At 37.0% G+C, this 19132-nt stretch overlaps 1 protein-coding gene across 1 annotated transcript in view; it reads left to right on the top strand.

The window, feature by feature from the left end:
* LOC113234377 (igLON family member 5-like) overlaps positions 1-9665 on the top strand; it is a 48261-nt gene extending 38596 nt beyond the window's left edge. Inside the window, exons 4-10 of the mRNA XM_026469688.1 lie at positions 169-363; positions 1755-1896; positions 3937-4034; positions 4746-4867; positions 6972-7152; positions 8820-8987; positions 9228-9665. Of these exons, the coding sequence (XP_026325473.1) occupies positions 169-363; positions 1755-1896; positions 3937-4034; positions 4746-4867; positions 6972-7152; positions 8820-8987; positions 9228-9377 (1056 nt within the window). The 3' untranslated portion in view covers positions 9378-9665. The remainder of the gene's footprint in view (positions 1-168; positions 364-1754; positions 1897-3936; positions 4035-4745; positions 4868-6971; positions 7153-8819; positions 8988-9227) is intronic.
* The last annotated feature ends 9467 nt before the right edge of the window (positions 9666-19132 follow it).

The raw sequence follows: 19132 nt of genomic DNA, 5'->3' as shown, positions 1-19132 counted from the left end.
CACGCGAACCCATCAACGCAGGCATCCGCGAACATTCCTGAGGCGCTTTTCAATAATTTTCTGTGATGATGGGTTTTGAATTTTTTTATCTTGCCTAAGTGGGCGGGTAGTCAAGTTTGTGAACTTATGTTCTAATCTCTGGTCACGTGATTCTCCTGCCTATTCCAGGACGCAGGCGATTACGTGTGTCAAATCTCGGACCGCGTCGCCCGCGACCAAGTGCATACGGTGGAAGTGCTGGTGCCGCCATCGGTCCGCGTCGCGCCCGAGTCGCGTCACGCGGCTGCGAGAAGAGGTGGCGCGGCCGTCCTTGAATGCAGAGCCGCCGGCAACCCCGTGCCAACTGTCACTTGGCATAAATTGGTGAGTATCCTGCTCTATTGTCAATTCCAATTTTTCCCGTACTGCATCCGTTCTATTGCACGGGTCGAGAGGCAAGAACACTGCCTATTTCAGTGTTTGTTTTTTTACAAACGAAATAAAAGCGTTTGGAAAAATGTATATCGTATAACTAGATAGTAATTGGCGGATCTGGCGCACTCGTTAAGTGGGAATGTGGACTTTATGGTGGTGAGAATGGTTTGGCAGTGTTTAAAGGGGCTTTGTGAAGGAGTTATATCGTTTTGTTTCTGAGTGAGTTTGGTTGGTGATTCATGGTTTTGGTGGATCTTATTTGGTTGGCATACGGCTGATGATGGCTGGTGTTTGTTTGCGTGGGGTTAAGTGGTGAGTTGTGACGTTTTGGTGGTGTAGAGCTGTGGGGGTCGTGTGGGTCAGTTAATGTTAGTTTGGCCACACACTACAAACACCCGCCCCGTACCAAACAACACGCCAGTCTTTAGCAGAGACGACATCTTTTTTTGCCTATTAACACAAAAGTCATCTGTTCGCGCTTCGGCAAACATGCACTGCGGCGCTACGTAGCAGTCCCAACAGTATCCTGAAGATGTTACTGTAGTAAAATATTTAAGAGAACGTGTTATATTCATAGGGTTCTACAACTCTGAATGCTACGGTACGAACGGCATCCATCCGAGGGTGAATAGAAACGGCTTAATCAGTTCGTCCGGTGTAGAGCCGAGTATTTCAATACCATTGTTAACCGATTTAAAAAAGAAACCAGATTTACTCATTCCATTGTGCACGATTTTTGGTTACAAAAAAAAATTATTCAACATTTATGTTTTTAAACAAGAGGAGGTTCTCAATTGAATTGTATGTTTTTTTGACAAAGTTAGTTATAAAGATGAAGAAATATTGGTGGAAAATATTGTACGTCTCTGGTATCATCGTTAAATAGCAAAAATTCGAAAAACATTTGGTTTTGGTAAGAATAGAACCCGTAGAGCTCCTTGTGAAAGAGTTCGTCCAGTGAAGTACGGCCACCTTATCTATTTCTGCCGTCAAGCAGTAATAACGGCATTACCTGGTTCCGGTTTTGAAGGCTAAGGGTGCTGGTGAAATTACAGGCACATGGGACTTGTCAATTATGTCTCAGGGTGACGGGCGCAGTGGCAGTGCCCTTCAGATCTTTGCGATTCAAAGCTCTGTAGTGGCACTGCAACTGTTATGGACAGCCGTGTCATTTTCCAAATCCAGACTCGGAAAAAGACTTCAAACGTATAACTTCCTTCTTTTTTCGTGATGTTAAAAATTAATTTAGAGCATTAGAATTAGATTAAGCAGCGTACACAATAATAGCATCGATGGCTGGTCTGACCGGTCGTCGTCTGAAGTCAAAATCCTTTTCCCAGAATGACTCGAACACGCGCCTGGGAGAAGGTCCCCAGCTGCAGCTGGCGAGACTCGAGCGCCACCACAGCGGGAAGTACGCCTGCACCGTCGACAATGGAGTCGGGCCACCGTTGGTTACGGAGTTCACTTTACAAGTGCTATGTAAGTAATTGAGCACATTATTACAGAGACCGAGAAGTAAGGGATTGTTGGACGAGTGTGAGTTACGTTAAGTAGTACGAGTCAAACAATCCCCGTTCCCGCCGAGGCTTATAAAGTGCTATTCGCAAACAATAAAAGACTAAAGAGAGGACGGTGTATAACAGAAAATGTAAAAAGAATGTTAATTAATATTAATAGTAAGTGTTTTTCCAGGCGCATAAATTGTTGCCTGCTGACTTTTGGTAATGGATTTTCATACGTACTTTAAGTTAAAAATTAAATTTAACGGAAAAATAAAAAATATTAGAAGAAAAATTTGTATAGTTATTTGTTATGCAAGGCTGCAAAGTTGTTGTTTGACGCCAGTGCTTGAATTGAAACCTGAGCAAGCGAAGGAAGCTAAGATAAGAAAATAGATTCCTGAGCGTAGCGAGGGTTTCAAGCCACGAGACGCGAAACAACTTTGCTGCCGAGCGAAGCACACAACTTTTCACCTCAGTAGCTTAAATGTGACGATTTCAAGTGTAAATTTATTTTACCTATGGAATAAATAATCTTTGACTTTGACTTTGACTATAGCGAGGAAAATGGTAGATGAAAGAAAAACAGTTGAACTTTAAAACATCAGTTTTTTTAATGAAAAGAAAAGGTTTATCTTGGGATACACCTCACCAATTTTTATTATTGCTTGTACTTTTATTTTGTGTGATTAAGTGATTATTGAAATTATCTTAGTTCTTCGAAGAATTAAAATAATTTAATAGACACAAAAAAGTTATCATTGTCAATTTAATGTCAACAATATTAATAATAAAATATACCAACGGATTTATGTTACATAAATAAGTAATGTAAGACAAATCTTTTTTTTTTTCAGTCCATCGTCAAGTTCGAATCTCAAAAACCTTTTCCACGCTAGCGTGGAAAAACGCTTTTGCGCGCATTTTTTTAATAAGAAAGAAAGCCTTTCCAAGCTAGTGAGGTGAAAAAATTTTTTTTATTAAAAAAAAGGAACCGACTCCAAACTTTACAATCGATTATCGGAAAGTGTGCGAAACCGGATTCATCCCCCAGTTTGCCACCCTTAGAGGCGAAATGTTTTCTTCAAATTTAAATTTGCCGAAACTCGTCTCCAAAATTTCTCTTAGAGCCCCTACAAAGTCCCGTAGGATTAATTCACTTTTGTGCGTACCTCTGGCCTCTTCCAATTTTCAGCGGAATGCATAATGGATAGTCCAAGCAGGTTGATATTGACCTTTTTAACACTAGTGTCGCATCGGCGAAGCGTCTTATTAGAATAGAATAGAATATATATAATGTTAGTAATACAGTAAATTTTTCTTACGTGCTATGGTTAGTACAATACAAACTTACTTAATTTTAGTGAAAAGTGAGTCTAGACCACTACCCTACGCACGTGTAGTTGCACCCAATGTAGTTGGTAGTGGCAGTCCGACCTGTTGGCAACAACGGCTAGGATGCTATAAGCGCTGCCGCGCACACGCATCATGAGTGAGGCGGCTTCTTGCGCATAATGGCATGAAAGCCATCTGTGTGCGCCTCCGTGAACATGATGCACTGCAGTGTCGCGGCAGCCCCATTAGCATCCTAAAAATTGGTATTTTTAATTGGTATTTTTTGTAATTATTGGTAGTTTGTTTTTTGGCGAGTAGGTAATTACTAAGTGTTGCGAAAATGTCATTCATTACCTAGTATATAGTATAGTTAATAGTTATAATTCAAGGTTCATTAACGTAATGTGTGTCTATCGGTGAGGACCTGTAATTAGCTCTCCATTATTATTTCAGTTTTAGTCTGTAAGACAGCCGCTGGTCTTCCAATAACTTAAAATAAAATAAGACATAGAATAAAATAAAAATAAATGGGACGAATAATGACCCACATCTCAACAAAGGATTTCCGAAAAAAAAAATCAAAATCAGTTTGCAAATGTCAAAGTAATCGGGTCGTATTGAGAACTTCTTCCTTTTTTTGAACTCGATTAAAAACTAAACTAGGTATTTATCTTTCATACTTCAGATCCTCCAGAAATAATGGTAGAACGATCATGGGTGCATACTGGCGAAGGATTTCGGGCGGAGTTACTGTGCACTGTACTTGCGGACCCAGCTGCCGAGGTAAATCATAGTTTTATCTAATTTTGTTATAGATTTCTTAAAACCACCTCCAGGTTATACAATAGACAAAAGTTTAACATCGGAATCACTGCGAAGTTATACATAATAATAATAACGCACACACCCCTAAACACACGCCGAAACCCTGTCGCGGGTGCCATGGACACACACATAGACAACCACAAATTACACCCAAACTCCGAGAGAAATAAAATGTAGGCCATACAAATATTTCTCTCGTCTCTGGAATCGAAACTGGGACCTGCGTGGCAGTCCGGCATGATAACCGTTCGGCTACAGAGGCAGTACATATGTATGTCTCACGCCCAGTAATAAAGTAACTTCATTCGTAAAGGTATCGTAATAGTGTATTACGGGCGATAAATACGAAATGACTAGCGAGAGCTTGTTAGAAGCCCGAACCCGAAGGAAGGCTGAGGGTTTTAATGACTCGAGATTTGTACCTCAAAAGTCATTCATCCCCTAATTTGCCACCCTTAGAGGCGGAATATTTTCTTCAAATTTAAATAGGATCACTACTAAGGTACCCTCTTTCCAACAAAAAAGAATCATACAGTCGAATTGAGAACCTATCCTTTTTTGAAGTCGGTTAAAAAAGACTTGTAATACACTATAATGCGGCTTCTTTCATGAACACCAAAATTTTCCGTAACTAACAGATAAGCAAGAAATAACCGGATTGTGTTGCAGGTGTCGTGGTACCAGAACTCATTTCCCCTGAGTGCGAGTGAACGCGTCACGATGGCCACTAGAGGGAACAACCACACGCTGCTCATCGCTAATGTACAGCCAGAGGACTTTGGCAACTACAGGTGAGGACTTCTTGTTTTTAACAAGAAAATTGACATAACAATCTGTGCAGGCGTATTTGTTAGGCATTTAAAATCTTATTGCTACCTATGTATACCTACATATATATGCTATATCGGCCGCAATACCTCCGAGCTTGGAAGCAATATAATAGTAGTAGAGGTCCTTGTGAGATTTTATCCAGGGAAATACTGGCTTTTGGATTTAAAAGATACGAGTGGTAGTGAAATTACATGCACATGGGACTTTTCAACTATATTATCTCAGGATTGTGACGGTGTGATCTCCTTATACCGTCATCCTACCTTTTTGTATCGCCTCTCTGCATTCGTATCGTATCGTTTTTTTTCTTTTTCTACTCATATTTAAATTTAAAATTGTTCCATTTTACCTCGCATTCGTTCGTCCCGTTTCATGCTACCAGGAAAAAAGCCAGGTCTCATTCTGGGTTACCTATCCGTAGTCCGAAATGACATTTACCAGAAATAGCGTTTGCTCGAATTTTCATAACCTCGAAAGTAATTTTGGGAGGAAAATGATTTTTCTTTTAAACCTAACTTAACCTAACCTAACCGAACCCAATCGTGTCTTTGCGATAAACATCCAACATTATCTTAAAAGAACAACGGTTTCGTTATAATTCGGTTTTCGGTGTAATGAAAATTCGAACAAACGTTGTTTCGGAAAAAAATCGAGTTTGTAATAGGTTACTCATTCTGAGTTAACAACAGAATTTAGTAACAGTAGAGCTCCTTGTGACTTTCAGTCACAGTTCGTCCAGGGAAGTCCTGCCACCTTACCTATCTCTGCCGCCAAGCAGTAATGTCAGCGTTACTGTGTTCCGGTTATGAAGGATAAGGGTGCTGGCGAAATTACAGGCACACGGGACTTGTTATGTCTCAGGCGACGGGCGCAGTGGCAGTGCCCCTCAGATCTTTGCGATTTAAAGCTCTGAGTGGCACTGCAACTGTTATGGAAAAAGTCTCAAATCCAGTGCAGACTGTAGTTCCTTCTACTTTTTTTATAAAATCAAGTGACGGGGCAAAGTCGTGCACCTGATGGTAAGGTACACGCGTGTCCATAACAGTTGCAGTGCCACTCAGAGCTCTAGATCTGTGTGTTCGATCTTTGAATTCATTTATTGTTAACAAAAAGTTACAAGACAGCATTGACTTACAAATAAATGGACGACGGGTCTAATACAAAAACCACGAAAAAAATGTCCCAAGTCAACCTATTTAAACGTTGTGACATGTGAAGGAATATGAAAAAGCTAAAACGTTGAATTTAAATTGTAATGTCATCGCAGTACTGTCTAATTTTGCTTGCTTCGCTGTCAGTCGAACAAACGAAGACTAAAGCGTGAATGACGCTCTGTATACGATTTTAACGCCCTATAAGTTCGTACACTTTTTAGCGCGGACCCGACGTCCATATAATTGTAAGTCAATGCAAGACAGTCACAAAAATTTTACAATAACAAATAATTAAATTCATTTAAGCACAAGAAATAATTAATACGATTATTAAATCTTAATAATAATTCATTAAATAATGATAATGATAAAAATAAGCTACGTATGCAACAGTGATTGTGAAAGACCAGTGAATCACTAGTAAAATTCCCAGAAGTGCAGTGTCGAAATTAAGGTTAATCCATGTAACGTTTTAGAGAACACTCTCGCTCAATCGCTGAAGCGACCCGGTCAATTAGCATAATTAGTTTTAAGGCAAACCTATGTAATACTTTCATTAATTAAAATCTTATAAAAGGACACAAATTGCCTTTTTAAAAACCTCCTTCCGGCTATTTCCGTAATTAATACAAAAACAATAATAAAAAATAAAAATACAATTAAAAATATTATCAATTACATTACAATTATATCAAATTACTAACAATAAATTCACATCACACAATACTACGTGTACAACTCGATAGTTTAGAGTGATTGCTCAACAAGCCACGTTTTCAAGCGAAATGTAAATTAATTTCTTGATGGCGCACTTCGCTCGCATATCCATCTCAGAGTCTGGAGTGCTCCTTCTAGTGGTCTCTGGCATATAAAGCAATATTTATTATTATTATGTGCAATAAAATTCCAGCTGCGTAGCTGACAACACCCTGGGTAGGGCGCGGCAGCACGTCGAGGTGTCCGGGCGACCAGGTCCCGCTCGCTTCACGTCACCACCGCTGTCCCGCCGCGCGAACGCTTACACGCTCGCCTTCGCGGTTGACAGCTACCCGCCCTTGGACGAGTTGAGGCTGCTCTATCGGCAGCTGGCGGTAAGCAGTGTCCTCCGAATAAAATGAAAAGTTTTGTCCCATGCCTTTATATCATGGAAGGAGCATTATTTATCCGTAAACTACCAACATAATCCTCACTGAACCCGAGTTAGAAATGTTTAAAAGGGTCCATTGTATAAATCAATTTTAATCTATAATAAAATCCAGTATTTGTTAGATAAGAGGATAACATCAATGCATTTAAAAACAGATTGAAGCAAAATCTTATTCACAAATCATATTATTCGGTAAATGAGTTTATGAGTGATAATCTCAGTACAGAGTACTAAAAAACCGACCTCAAAAGTACGTGGAATTACGTCTATTTGCTAAGTTTCATTGAAATATCCCCTAGTTCGCCACTATACAGGACTTGATACTGGAGATAATAAAAATAGGTTCTCACTACGACACTACTCAAAGTATTTCGAGAGAAAAACGCCTTGAATTGGAGAAATAGCAAAATCAACTAAATGATTACTAAAAGTAATTGCTCCTAAATTAAAGTTAGGCGCTATTTATAAAAATGAATCTTCATGCGTGAACAGCCACCCTTTGAGGTGGATGATTTTCTTCAAAATGAAATAGGACCACTATGGAAGTACCCTCTTTCCAACAAAAAAAGAATCATGAAAATCGGTTCACAAATACCGGAGTTATCGCGTAACATACATACAAAAAAAAGAACATACAGTCGAATTGAGAACCTCCTCCTTTTTTGAAGTCGGTTAAAAAATAAAGGAAAGAGTGACGGAAAGCTCACTTCTTTCAATTTAATTTTAAAATAATTATTAATTACAGTTAATGTAATAATTTATAGATTTAGTTTTTAAGCTTATTTGCAACACCCTGACTGGGTTATGTACAATACAAAATTGTGCAATATGAGATAAATAAATAAATCATTCTTGAATAGGGTGTGACCGAGGTTTTTGAGTAATCAATCGAAAGGCTCCGTCCACATTGTTTATTGTAAAACAGAAATAGACAAAGAACAGGAAAAGGAAGAAATGTAAATGTAAAGATTATAACCACGGAAGAAAATAAAATGGAAGCGCTTTAACCCTCGATAACTATCAAAACCGCTGTCGCCAAAACGCTTACAAACAAAATGATACACACTACGAAATCTTGATAGTGATTCTAATTTAAAAAGATATAATAAATTCTGGATTATTATAATTTAAACTTTATCCAGTCGCCATATCGTTGAAAGTTCAACACCTTTATTGCAAGTTACGACGTTTTGATTTTATATTGAAATTTTATTCAGTTTTTAACTTGTTTAACGACGGAAGGAAGTATCCTTACATAGGTCAGGTTCAAGTTCAAGCAATGAGGTTACTTAAGTTCCAAGTTATCTAAACAGAAATTTAATTGCAATTCAGCCACTTACTACTTAAATTCTAATTATTAAGAATTTCTTGTAATTGTTTTTAAATATTTTCTGTATAAAAATTTTGCTTTTTGCATATTAGTCAGAGTTGTATTTCTATGGAAGAATAAAATATGTTGTGTTATAAACCATATTTATATTGTATTTATTTCCTCGCGAATGTAATGAAAAACGTTATAAGTGTCATGGACGGATTCAAATCGCTGTTGAGTATTTTCTTATTTACCGTCTAAAGACTATTCCAATCTGCCACGATCGCCTGTGTCCGCAGATCAACGAGACGTTCCAGCAGCCCGGGCGCTGGCACGACGTGGTGATCCCTGCGCCGGCGCCGGCGGGCTCGCTCACGCACCGCGTCACGCACGAGCTGCGCGGGCTCGAGGCGGGCGCCGTCTACGAGGCCATCGTGCAGGCCAAGAACCGCTACGGCTGGAACGAGGTACTCCCACTTGTTCTTGTGAACGCATTTGCCAACCGACGTAAGGTGCTTTTTTATAATACCAAGTGACGAGACTAACAAGTTGTGCGCCTGGTGGTAAGCGACACGCCTGTCCATGACAGTTGCAGTGCCAATACAGAGCTTTAAATCGCAAAGATCTTATGGGCACTCCCACTACGGCCGTTAAGTCGGTTAAAATATGTTCTTAAACAAATTTTTTTAAATATATTATTTTTCCAGGTCAGCGACATCTTCCAGTTTCACACCCTGGGCGGTATGCACACAGTCCACGCAGACGAGCTCTCACCAATGTTCGCGTCAGCGGACATGCACAAACTAAGCGGCTACACCATCCCCTTCGCCTTATATTGCCTCGTAACCTTCGCCTGATTGGCCGAACCATGATGTCTGATGTAATTGTCATTGGCTGAATGTAAGATGAACGTAATTCATTGGATGTTCAGTGAATCGAAGACACCTGATTGGTCGGATGTGACGTGATCGACCATTTTCGAATTTTTGCAACCGACGTTTAATTAGAATGTTTTAAAATTGATTTGTGATGAAAATTTTTATTTTAACGTAATGTTGTGGTTACTTTTGAAATTGAGGCATTCAGTTATAATGTTCATTTTGCGAATAGACATTCGTTGAATCCTTCATCGATTTCGACCACGCTTGAAACCAAATATTGTCGTAACTCTAAAATCGTGAAATTGAGTACACACGACAATTTAAAAAAATACAGAATGAACATTATTATAATAATGCGAATAATTTTTATTTATACATAGTAATTAGTTATCCATATAAGTCGATAAATTTAATAAAAAAAAAGGTCATTCGATCGTTTATGAGAAAGTTCTTGAATTTCTCAAATCGCACTGCTTTTACAATAGTGTTGTAACTCAAAATATGTGAAATCCAAGATTATACTATTGCTGAACGTAATATTTGATTCTCTACAAGTCAATAAAACCTTCGTCAAAATATTGTCAACTTCAACGTCAACTTCAACTTTTGTATCTATGGCTCCGTCGTTTTGCGCGACGATTTCGCTAACGACAGGGTTGAAAGACATGTAGAGCGGTGGCGAGACAGAATTGTCAGAAACAATTAAAATAAATCTACTTAACTCAAAATGAGACAAACTTTTTGCGAACTAGTTCTGGATAAAACAGTCATAATAAATAAGTTTCTAAAAAATATTGAATTATTTTTTCCTTTTATGGCAAGTAGGGCATTATTTAGATGTCTATAATAAATGCGAAACATATGTATATACATATGTCTATAATAAATATACTTTATCCTATACGTATAATTTAATAATATTTCGCTGGAAGTGAGTAATTCGTTTCTGAGCGATTCTGAAAAAATACACTTTTTGAGTTAATACACTATTGTATTAACAGTGCGAAATAGTTTTCTCAATTTCACCACTTTTGAGTTACGACAGTATTTCGTTTCATGAGCATTATGATACGAACTCAGACCATGTTGCAGTTAAAAACATGAACGCCTCTGTCAAAAGATAATAGATTAACAACATCACAGCTTGTCAACTTTATTTCAAATTACTAGTAAACATTTCCAAGATATTTTACTTTAGTTAAAATGTCGTAAAACGATTTTAAATAAGACACCAAAATGTTTATTTAAAAATTACTAATAAGAAGTGTTGTGACATATAGGAGACTGCGCTTCGATATACAGGGTGTCGGAAAAACATGACACTGGTACAGCCTCTTAATTTATAATAGACAGTATCGTGAAACGCGTATCGATTTGGGCTATTTTTTTTAATGAATTTTGGAGAATGTTCCATCCAAAGATAAGAACCTAAACAAGGACATCCAAGAAACGTATCATTAAAGCAAGAACATGCTATACCCATTTTGCTGAACGAGCGAAATAGCTTCTGGTCAGTGAGCCTTCATTAACGATGGATTTTAACGATACCATGATCGTGTTCCACCGCCTTCCCGTGTTAACCTTCAACTTGATTTTTATTTGGTCAGAATCTTCAGATGTCTTTTTCCGCGTAGCCTTTCACTAATGTGCACACACTTAAAACAAAAATCTTTTTCAGACACCCTGTATTTTCCACCTTTTTTAAAAAAACTGCATTACAGCGGAATTGCTTACCACCCTAGAATGTATTTTAATAAAATGTAAATATGAACGTAAAGGATAAAAAACCCTAAGCTTTCCTAAGATGGCAAATGAAAATAACATCCATAGACTCAGATACAATTGTAATACTAGCCACAGGTTTTAAGCTTACACGCATTAAAGTATGGTCTTAACGCAAACGGACTGTATTGAAATTCAAGTCAGCTGCCAAAATTTGTGTGTTTTCCTATTGGTGAAAATTTAAGACAATACACTAAGAGCAGCTGCCAGATCTGTTGTAGCTACACAAAAACATTCTTTAAAGGTCGTGCATCAGCATTTTTGCCATCTCTGACACGTTTTTACTCTAATTTGAGTTTGTGCATGCCTTGTGATTCTTATACGAAACAAGCTCAATTGGTGCCATAAGAAAACCTTTTTCTTATCAATTGCGAATGTAATTAATTGTTGATGATACCATCAATTAAGAAAATCTTCATGTATCTACACGGTACGGTTCGGGTGGCTTTATCGTCACAAATTTTCACCCTGTATATACAATCACATTTTTAATTACCCGATTAAACTGACGTTTATTGTTTTGCTGGTTATTAGTAAATTAAATTTAACCGACTTTAAAAACAAGCAGAGATTCTCAATTTCTCTATATTTTTTTTGTTTGGCAATTACTCTGACATTTGTATGCCGATTTCGATGGTTCTTTTTTGTTGGAATGGGGACGAGTGGTCCTATTCAAATTTAATGAAAATATTCCGCCTCTAAGTGTGGCAAATTAAAAATTTTAATCGATTAACGGAAAGTGGATGAAATCCAATAAACAGTATTCATCCCCTAATTTGCTACCCTTAGAGGTGAAATAATTTCTTCAAATTTGAATGAGACCAACACTGAGGTGCCCTCTTTCCAACAAAAAAAGAATCATCGAAATCGGTACTCTAATATCGGAGTAAACGCATAACATAGACATATAAAAAATACGAAACCTCCTTTTTTTAAAGTCGGTTGAAAAAATTATAATTTCAAATGGTTACTAATTATATTTCTGTGATTTGTGTGAACAGTAAAACAGAAACGTTACGTAGTTGTCAGTTTTATCAAAGTAATACGACTTATGACAACACCAACACACAGCACCTCACAGTGTTTGAGCAGCTCGCTTGCAATCAGTGTGCTGTCGGCGCAACTGCATTCGGACGGCACATTCGCGTTTACGTTGCAATCAACATGCAATCCGGCTGAGTTTTCATAATCTGGCCAGTTACTACCAAATATTTTTTTTAAATTAAATTTTACGCAATTAAACACGTTTATATAGTAATTCATGTAAACATATGTTTCATATTAAACATTATATTTAGTTGGCTAAAAAGACCGTGCGATATGAACGAAGAACATTAAAAAAAACATCATTCTTTAATCCAAATTAATATTATAAATACGAAAATAATTATATCTGTTACATTCTCACATCTAAACAGAGGTTTAGTTCAGAGGAACTAATTTTAATAAATTTCGATGGGACCTGGCTGGGCATAGGCTACTTTTTGTCACAAAAATAAATCTAAAAGGGGCGAAATGAGGAATGAAAGTTTGTACAGAGAGCCAATCTAAACTAAAGTTATAAATGCAAAAGTAACATTTTCACGCCTAAATTGCTGAACCAAGTTATACGCCGTCCAACAAATTATTTAACTTTATACAACCATAGACAAAATAATGCAATAATACTTCCTGGACTCTTTTATTTTTTAATTTCAGTGAATCGACGTGCTCTTTAGATCCGATAATTATCGAGCCAACCGATTATGTAACGATGGTTATTTATGTTGTTAAATTTTGGTACCTGTCTATTAAATTATAATAAAATGAAATAATTATAATAAATTCTTACTGTTTATTACGGGAATCGTCACTTGAACCCTCATTAACATTAATTATTGATGCTGGAGTGCACAAATTGTCAAACGCAACATTACTATTCCAATCAAACAATATCTTCTTTTTGGAACCCGCTCACATTCACGTTTTCTTCATAAATAAAATCGATTGTTATAAAAAATTGAATCGAAACGCATTAGGACATCACTAATTGACTACAATTCGATCTGTCAAAACATTGACTTACAAATAAATGGACGACGGGTCTAATACAAAAACCACGAAAAAAATGTCCCAAGTCAACCTATATAAACGTAGTGACATGCAAAGGAATATGAAAAAGCTAAAACGTTGAATTTAAATTGTAATGTCATCGCAGTACTGTCTAATTTTGGTTGCTTCGCTGTCAGTCGAACAAACGAAGACTAGAGCGTGAATGACGCTCTGTATACGATTTTAACGCCCTATAAGTTCGGACACTTTTTAGCGCGGACCCGACGTCCATATAATTGTAAGTCAATGTGTCAAAAGTTAAATAAATGGTTGGACGAAGTACCTATAATGAGTTTTGGTCTATACCACCCGTCGGGTGAATACGGTGAGTGAGCATCTTGATTTTGATTGCCTCTCCCGATCGGAAAGTGCGTCTCTTACGAGTCGAGGCGCATAAATGCGATTCACAACTGGCCGATCGGAAGCTTTTGACATTTCTAATCGGAACGATAGTTGATTTAACTCACAAATTAGAAAGATATAGTAGGAATCAGGTTCATCTTCTCGCTCAGAAACCCATTTGATCTCGAGACTACCCGATCGGGTCGATTCCTATTTGAATCAAAATCAGGGCCAAGGTACCACATCCCAACATAACCGGTTTAACATTGCACGATCAAATCAACACCCTTTACGATTCGCCAGTTCTGAGCGTTTTTCATGAATTAAAAATTTAAAACTTACCCGCCTATTCTTAAAATTCGCGCGCAAATATTATTTTTAAAACGACCATGGACAATGTAACGTTTAAAAAAAAGTTATTTTAAAAAGGAGGAGGTTCTCTGTTCGACTATATTTTTTTTGTATTGTGAACTCATTGTGATGATTATTTTCTTGTTGGAAAGAGGATACCTCAGTATTGGTCCCATTTAAATTTGAAGAAAATATGCCATCTCTGACGGTGGCAAACTAGGTGATGAATTTGTTTTCGCACACTTTGCGGTAACCGATTGCAATAAAACTTGGCAAATACATGTAATTCCAATAAAAAAGCCGATTAGCAACCTTTTGAGGTCGTTTTTGTAATAAAAAAGTTTTTTTTTAAAGTACCGCACGAACTTATTTACCACTCCGTAGTAATTTTAATTTTGATAAAAAAATTAACCATAATTTTTTTTGTACAGTCCTAAATCGTTGCTCTCCTGACTATATAACTCTCGACAAATTCATAAGGGTAACGTAGTTTCCATTTTAGCACTCGAAATTTAGAGCTTTAGCTCGTGTCAAACTCGTTAAAAAATATTAAATCACCTAAAATCACAGAGTTCACGTGGGTCACGAGCTTGCCGCGACTCATTTTAGCGAGTAAAGTCTGGCACGTGAGTACCCGACTTTAGGCACTCTTGTTCAAACGTGACCGTCCGGTTGGCTGATTGCCTGTGGCGTCTGGCACTGAGTGTATGAGTGTATATTCAAGAATTGCTACCAATTTGCTACCTTTTCTAAATAATTGCTACCTTTGATATATTCTGAGAAATTAAAAAAATAATTGACCGGCCATGTGACATTAAGATGGCTGGTGGCCACTTTGTTCAGCATGGAAGGAGCAGATTTTCCAGAAGTATGTATTACCAATAATTGCTAGCTATTTGCTACTTTCACGAATCAAAGGTATGAATCTCTCCTCTAATTATTGGTAATACATACTCTGGGAAAACCTGCTCCCTTCATGCTGAACAAAGTGACCACCAACCATCTTGATACCAAATGGCTGGTCAACTATTTTTTGAAATTTCTCAGAGTATATCGAAGGTAGCAATTATTTAGGAAAGATAGCAATTTCTGAATATACACTCAGTGCCAGACGCCACAGGCAACCAGCCATCCTGACGATCACGTTTAAACAACCATAAATACAACAATAAACACGTCTACTAATTTGATGTCCTTTTTGAAACACCGAGCGGTAGCTTCAATTCTATGATTGGCACGTGCGAACCGAACTAGGCCAATCGAGTGCACTGCGAGGTTATGTGTGCGTCCGTACATGGCGCGCACACACACAACCCGCGCTGCCACGTTTGTACAGCGTTACCATACATATTATTATGATAATTGTACATTTTATTTATACTACAAAAATATCTTTTATATCAGTTAGTGTAGAGAGAGACGATACGTTGAACGTTTGAACCTGGTATGCGATACTATGTGACGAAAAGAAAGAAATGTTTTTGGAAGTTCACCTGTCAAAGAACCACCTATTCAGCGACATATTTGCAAAACCAGTGCTTGTGTGGGCAAAAGAACTCACGAAATTAACACTACCTTATGATAACGCATACGGGACAAATATACGAACATTCATTTACGTACAGAGTGTCACACAGCTTTGGGACACGATGGGAAACTAGGTAGTTTTACTGTAGATATTTTCTTTCATGTACACTTTATTTTATTTTTAAAAGTATCATGTATAAGTAATACTGCATTCTTAGGGTCGTATTCTAGAACTCTACTCAATGCTCAAGTCAGGATTGCACTGGAAACACAAGCTCTGGAAATACGACCCTAATGGCAGGGACTTGAGTATGATTTCGAGTGCTTTAAACCATACTCAAATCCTGACTTGAGCAGACTTGAGTATGATTTCAAGCACTGAAAATACGACCCTAATGGCAAGGACTTGAGTTTGATTTTCAGTGCTCACTGCAATACTCACGTCCTGACTTGAGTATAGAGTAGAGTTCTGGAATACGACCCTAAGATTTTTTTAGAACTGTTCAATTGTACAATGTATTACAAAAAGAAACAAACTTGATACTGCACCTAGATATTAAAGTGCAGTCAAAGTCGAATACTCTTTATTTCATAGGTAAGCAAATTACACTTGAAATAGTCATACCGATTAAACTCTACTGTTCATTAGTAAGGCAAGATTCTCCTGAGAAGAACGAGCAAGAAACTCTAGGGGTTGCTCTTTGTAAATATACATTTGAGTACATTTATCATTACAGTATTTAATTTAAACATCTTGAAACTGAAAGAGCTGAACAAGTCACTAACACGGATTTTTGTCATCCAAGCACGCAGAAGTTGTGTAATAACCTTTTGGTATATAGTTTTTATTTCACAATAGTTTTAAGCCTCGTAAATGGCAAATTTTGAATATCAACCGGAATCTTATTACAAAAACGTATACATTGATTGCTCTTTAAATGATTTTTAGATTTTATGAAGACGACTAGTTAATTTTTAACCGACTTCAAAAAAGGAGGAGGTTCTCAATTCGACTGTATGTTTTTTATGTATGTTACGCGATAACTCCGGTATTTGTGCACCGATTTTCATGATTCTTTTTTTACTGGAAAGAGGGTACCTCACGAGGAGGTACCTACTGACAATAGTGGTCCCATATAATTTTGAAGAAAATCATCCACCTCTAAGGATGACTGTTCACGCATGAAGATTCATTTTTATAAATAGCGCCTAAATTTTATTATAAGGAGCAATTATTTTAATGGTTGATTTTGCTATTCTCCAATTCAAGGCATTTTTCTCTCAATATACTTTGAGTAGTGAGAACCGATTTTTATTATCTCCGTGTCAAGTCCCGTATACCGGCGAACTAGGGGATATTTCAATAAAACTTGGCAAATAGATGTAATTCCACGTACTTTTGAGGTCGGTTTTTTAGTTTCTTCGTATTAATTTTATATCTGTCATTATTTTTCATAAAAAAAATTAATATTTTTCTTAACCTATATAACATTTTCATAAATGTACTGCGACGCTTAGACGCTTAGCCACAAACTGGATGACAGCGATGCTAGTGGCGGCTTGCATGACTTGATCGAAATACCTAAGTTTGTGTATGCTGATCTCGACGACGGCAGCGGCGCGGGCGGCGGTATACGAGAGTCGCGCTCCAGTCAAGGCGTATCCACCACGCATTCGAATAATTCTAGTAATAGTACTTTCCCTCTGTGTCCCATAGCCGTGATACACCCTTTATACATATACATACGTTATTTCATTCTGTGTTGCTTATCTTGGCACTGTAACTGGAGACAAATATACGTTTTGAACACAGTTTGTTTTACAATAATAACACATAAATGAATTTACTAAAGTATTGTAGTACCTAATATTTTAATGTTAAGCAATAAATCGTGTTAGTGATAATGCTATCTTAGATTTAATATAAAAACTGTATTTTTATCTTTAAAAACAAATCCTATTTTTTCTTTCTTAAATAGTTACTTAATTGAAATGTAGAATATATAGGTGCAATATTAATTTTAATCTAAATTCGAAAGCAATACTCGAACACATCACTAGCTTAATTTAATTTTAATCAAAGTTAATTAAGATATTTACCGAGACTGTGTACTGACATACTTTATTTAATCTTTGTCAGACAAAGGGGAAACATTGCCAGCTTTCTGGGGCACAATGCCCCAGCGCGTGGCCTCGGCGGAATTTTCTACCTTTAACACGCGAGTAATTTGTTTCTTGTCTTCTACATTAATTATGAAATAAAAAATGTAAATACCAAAAATAGCTTTGGGGACTACACTAAGAACAACAAGGCCAGAAGTAATTTAGAAATGGCCGTTATCCAAACTTATTCAATCCCACACAAGCAACACTCATTTGCATCTTTATCTTTTGGGTTTGTTCCTTTCATTCATTTGATGAGTTATTTTCATCCAGTTAATTAAGTTCCGCTCTCAAAGATTGGAGAAAAGGGAAACCCTTACAAAAGGGTGAGGCCAAACGAGCACCTTCTTTCCCTCACCCCTTTCTCCACCCGCACAAGCACGTCACACAGTGCGGCAGAAGTTCGGTTGTAATTGCGCGCGTGAGTCGGCAGACAAATCGTTTTGCATTGTCGTGTGGGACAAATCGTACTTTAGTACGAAACCGAATGCAGAGTCAATTGAGCAACTCAAAAAACTGAACTTTACTCAAAATTTGACCGGTGAATTTCGACAGAAATCACTGAGGGAAGACTCTACAACAACAGAGAACTTATACAGACTATTACAGAAACAAACTGTCATTAAACAACAAAGGGAGAGTGTACTAACGTTAGGAGAAAGTTGATATTAACGGGACGGGGGATTTTAGGGGGGAGGATATCATACGGAAGCGTGACACGCTTTGAACTTAGCTACACTGACAGCGTCATAAGTAGCCATCATTCTAAAATGTGGAGTACGTTTGTGCCGATTGTGTCCCAGACTGGGACTATGATTCGTACTTTTGCGAGGAATCTCTTTTCATGCACTCCTGTTAAAGGTAGAAAATTTGTATTTTTTCTTTTCTTTATTCTACATTAACGTGAACGATTTATTTATTTAAACCATGACAGATTGGATTAATTTGTTTTAAAATAAGAAATGTCACTGCCGTTAATGACAATGTTTATTCCCAAAAAAAACTGTAATTTATTTTTGTAATCTTATGTGTTTTTTAATAATAAATTGTCCACATTTTCTAATAATAATAATAATATGTATTGTAATTATCAAAAATAAAGATTTTTACCATATTTGGCCATACTGAATACCTAGTGGTAATTTTTTAGTAAAAAACATTTGATTAAAAACGAAAAACGTAAAAATTAGTTTTTAATAAAAAATTGTAAAAAGAATTCGGTGGGCTGTAGAAATAATCGCCTTTTTTGTTATTTGAATATTGAACCGAATCCTGTAAGTAGACATTAAAAGTGTAAGTTTATTACAAAATTAAAATGTGAAATGGATTTTATTTACTAAGATATCCCCTGACCTCAACTACAAGTCATCGAACACGACAATATTAATAATAGTAACTTTCTTATAATTATTAATATAAAGATCGAACACTCAGAAAAAACTCCTTCGATCCGGCCGGATTCGAACCGACGTCTT

The sequence above is a fragment of the Hyposmocoma kahamanoa genome, unplaced genomic scaffold (assembly GCF_003589595.1).
Source record: "Hyposmocoma kahamanoa isolate Upper Pololo Valley unplaced genomic scaffold, ASM358959v1 84, whole genome shotgun sequence".
NCBI classification, from domain to species: Eukaryota; Metazoa; Arthropoda; class Insecta; order Lepidoptera; family Cosmopterigidae; genus Hyposmocoma; species Hyposmocoma kahamanoa.
This window is presented reverse-complemented; position numbering and strand designations above follow the sequence as displayed.